The 3,515-nt window shown below is 34.8% G+C and overlaps 1 protein-coding gene across 1 annotated transcript; it reads right to left on the reverse strand.

The window, feature by feature from the left end:
• Nucleotides 1-663: 663 nt before the first annotated feature.
• On the reverse strand, nt 664-1,503 carry LOC109679847 (olfactory receptor 7G2-like). The gene has a single exon (XM_074058265.1). It carries the CDS (start codon nt 1,501-1,503, stop codon nt 664-666), a length of 840 nt encoding a protein of 279 aa, XP_073914366.1.
• Between the last annotated feature and the right edge of the window lie 2,012 nt (nt 1,504-3,515).

Raw genomic sequence — 3,515 nt, forward strand, 5'->3', positions numbered from 1 at the left:
AAATGTCACCCATTATTAAGAATATATAAAACACTCAACCACAAAAAGTGTTGTAATTCAAAAAAGAACAAATTGTATGGATAGAAATTTCTCCAAGGAAGACACACAAATGGACATAAGATATATAAATACAGGGGTCAGTTGAATAGGAAAATGAATTTCAATTTTCTATAGCATAACAAGATAAGGACAGTTGACAGAAAATCAAGGAAATGTCTTGAATTGAGGAGATTTTGAATGTTTTTAACAAAAAGAAATAACTATTTGTAGTGATGTCTATGCCAATTGCCCAAACTTAAACATTACCTAAGCATACATGTATTAAAATACAATGTATGTTTTCTGTATGTACAATTCATTTTTTACAATAAAGTTATATACCTATATACAGTGTAGTGACTAAAACTAGGACCTTGGCCTTCGGCTCTGATTTTTATGGTGTGAGCAAAGAAACTGTGTTTAAAGGGTTTAAACTATTTATTAAATTTCACATATCTGGACAGGAAGGCAAAGTTAGGTATAAAAAATAAATTGAAATTAACTTCTCTTTTATATCATGTGGTCTCTGTGAAGGACTTGATGGAGGAGTAAGCATTCTGATTCATCGTGACACATTCTTGACACTTGAACTTGCAGATATCCATTGACAAAGCAAATGGCACATTACAGAATAGATGATATCCTACCAATGACTTTCTTCAAAGCTTCCTTCATATCTCTGTTCCTCAGGCTGTATATAAAAGGATTCATCATTTGAGGGACCACAGAATACATCAGCGAAGCCACTGCAGTCTTTCTGGGTGAGTCAGTAACTGCTGAGCTAATGTACACCCCAAAAGCTGTGCCATAAAACAAGCAAACAACTAACAAATGTGACCCACAGGTGGAAAAGGCTTTATACCTTCCTTTCTGTGATGGTTTTCTAAACACTGAGGAGACAATTTGAATGTAAGAGTAAATGATTCCAGAAAGAGTTGTGCCACCAAAAATGAAAGCTACAGCATATGTCAGGATATAATTGATGAGGGGATCAGAACAGGCAAGCTTGATGACTTCAGCAAGATCACAGAAGAAGTTGTGGATAACCAGTTCTGTGCAGAAAGATAGCTCCAAGAGCAATAGACTGAGAAGTAGACCAATCATAATGCTACTTAACTGAGACAACAGAATTAGCAGACTACAGAACTGGGGGTTCATTGTGACAGTGTAATTCAGGGGATGACAAATAGCCACATAACGGTCAAAGGCCATTATGGCTAGGAGACAGTTTTCAAAAAAAGCAAAATTCCAAAAAAAGCAGATCTGAGTGAGGCATCCTGTATAAGTGATGCTCTTGTCCTGCGCTTGTATGTTAATTAGCATCTTTGGGATTGTGTTTGTACCTAAACATATGTCAGTGAATGAAAGGTTCGATAGAAAGAAATACATGGGACTTTGGAGATGTTTCTCAGAAACTATGGCCAGGATAATTAGCAGATTTCCCAGAATGGTAACCAAGTACATGGTCAAGAAGATGCTGAAGATAAGGGACTGCAGGGCTGGATCATCTGATACTCCCAGTAGAAAGAACTGTGTAATAACTGTTTTATTTGCTCTTCCATACTTTTGATGTGTCTGATGAATTATGGAGTGAAATAAAATGAGAGGATCAGTGGGTGGAGCAGCAGCAGCAACAATAAGAAATCGAGAGTGTGCTACTAATACTAGTTACTTGTTTACAGACCAGACGTGTTTTCCTAAACTCTGAAGATGAAAACCTGTAGTGTAGGCTTTAACAATTCCTCCCAATGGTCATGACATATACAGAATTTTGAGAAATTATACATCAATGGGAAATTATCCACATGGGTACTGTAAGTCCTAGTGAGCATTCAAACATTTTTGCTTCTAGTTTCTTCATTCATACTATTTTGCTCACTCACACTCTCTCTACTGTCTTTATTGAGATAAAACTTATATTGAACAAGAACCGTGCCATGCCTTGTGTTAAATCTTGAGGTATAAGACACATAGATTTTCCATAAAATTCCTCCAGGCATACACAAGAAAAAGATAATAATAAAATTGTGAATTCTGTCTTCTAAAACTATAATTAACTTATTTTGGTATCTCTAAGACTCATCAGGAGCTCTTGTCAAATTACAGAAGGGCTAGTTAACAATCTCACCCCTGTTTTCCAGAGGACAATTAGATAATTTGAGGTGACACCATTGTTCTGAAAGAAAACAGTGTGTGCTGTTGCAATGACTGCACCACATCTCAGATCATCTGATGTGAAGTTGAACAATCTGTCAACGGTCATAGATAGCACAAAATTAGTATTCATAAATGAAAACTCACCTCTCATAAACTACTATTGCAATTTTTGTATTTTTCCTTAAGATCTTCTTTAATATTGACTCAAGTCTTTTTCTTGCTTTCAAGGTATATCACAGTAAGTGCCTGACATCCAGGATTAATTGATAAAACATCTAAAAATGCCTTAATATTTGAAGAGCATAAGATCCCTTCCATGGAAGTTAAATCCTATCATCTTGCAATTAATTCTAGAAGATGTGGGAACACTGCCTGAAATTCCTTGCTCTCTAAGGGAATTCTCCTATAATGTGGCAGGTAGTACTGTTACTTGGAAAGAAATCACCAGTAACATACATGAAAAGAGAAAGTTGACCAGCTTCCCTTAATAAAACCTTAACTTAGAAGATAACACACACATAACATAAGGAGGATCCTACTAGGATTTTTCTCTAGCATAATGTTCTCTCATTTTATGGGGATAAAAAAGTAGATATACCAACATTTATCATTATGAGTTATATTGGACTCACTTACTCTGAATATGATCCAGGATCCATCACATGCCTTATGAATGGTGAAAAGAACATTAAATAAGTGGGTATGCACTTTCTCTTGAGGGAAAAAATATAATCAGTTTGTTAACTAGGTGGATTTTTTAGAACCACATTTATATGAATATACACATAATCTTATATAAAAATGTAAAACATTATACTATGCAACTGAAGAAATACAAATTTTATTCAATTATTGCTCATGAAGCTTCAAATATTGTGAGGAATTTTTATGATTAAAAATGGTTATGACAAAAAGTCCTAAAACAGTGCTCAACATACAAGATCCACATACAGCAATTTTCTATTTAGTTGTATTTATATTGGCATGAACTATCAGACTTAGAAATCTTCTTACCTCTGGAAGAAGTGATGAGTTGTTTAAGTTGAGGAAACAGAAAACATCGAGCATCACTAGCTTTATATAGATAAATATCAATAAAATACCTCTATTCTGAAATTAGATGTGGGAAGGATGATCATATATGAATATGAGATTCACCAGCCATTGGTAAATGGTGAGGTGTATAGCCATTAAAATAGACTACTGGAATAGATAGACAAACTATTCAGCTGACCTCACTTCCAAATCATTACCTAAAGGACTTTGGTAACCTGGTTGGCTTCATGAGGAATGTTGCTGATCATCTCCTGGATATTGAA

Source organism: Castor canadensis, chromosome 16 (assembly GCF_047511655.1).
Source record: "Castor canadensis chromosome 16, mCasCan1.hap1v2, whole genome shotgun sequence".
In the NCBI taxonomy this organism is placed as follows: Eukaryota; Metazoa; Chordata; class Mammalia; order Rodentia; family Castoridae; genus Castor; species Castor canadensis.

What these genes read in the sequence shown, in the direction of transcription:
- LOC109679847 (XM_074058265.1), bottom strand. Translation starts at nt 1,503, where the DNA reads ATGTACTTGGTTACCATTCTGGGAAATCTGCTAATTATCCTGGCCATA.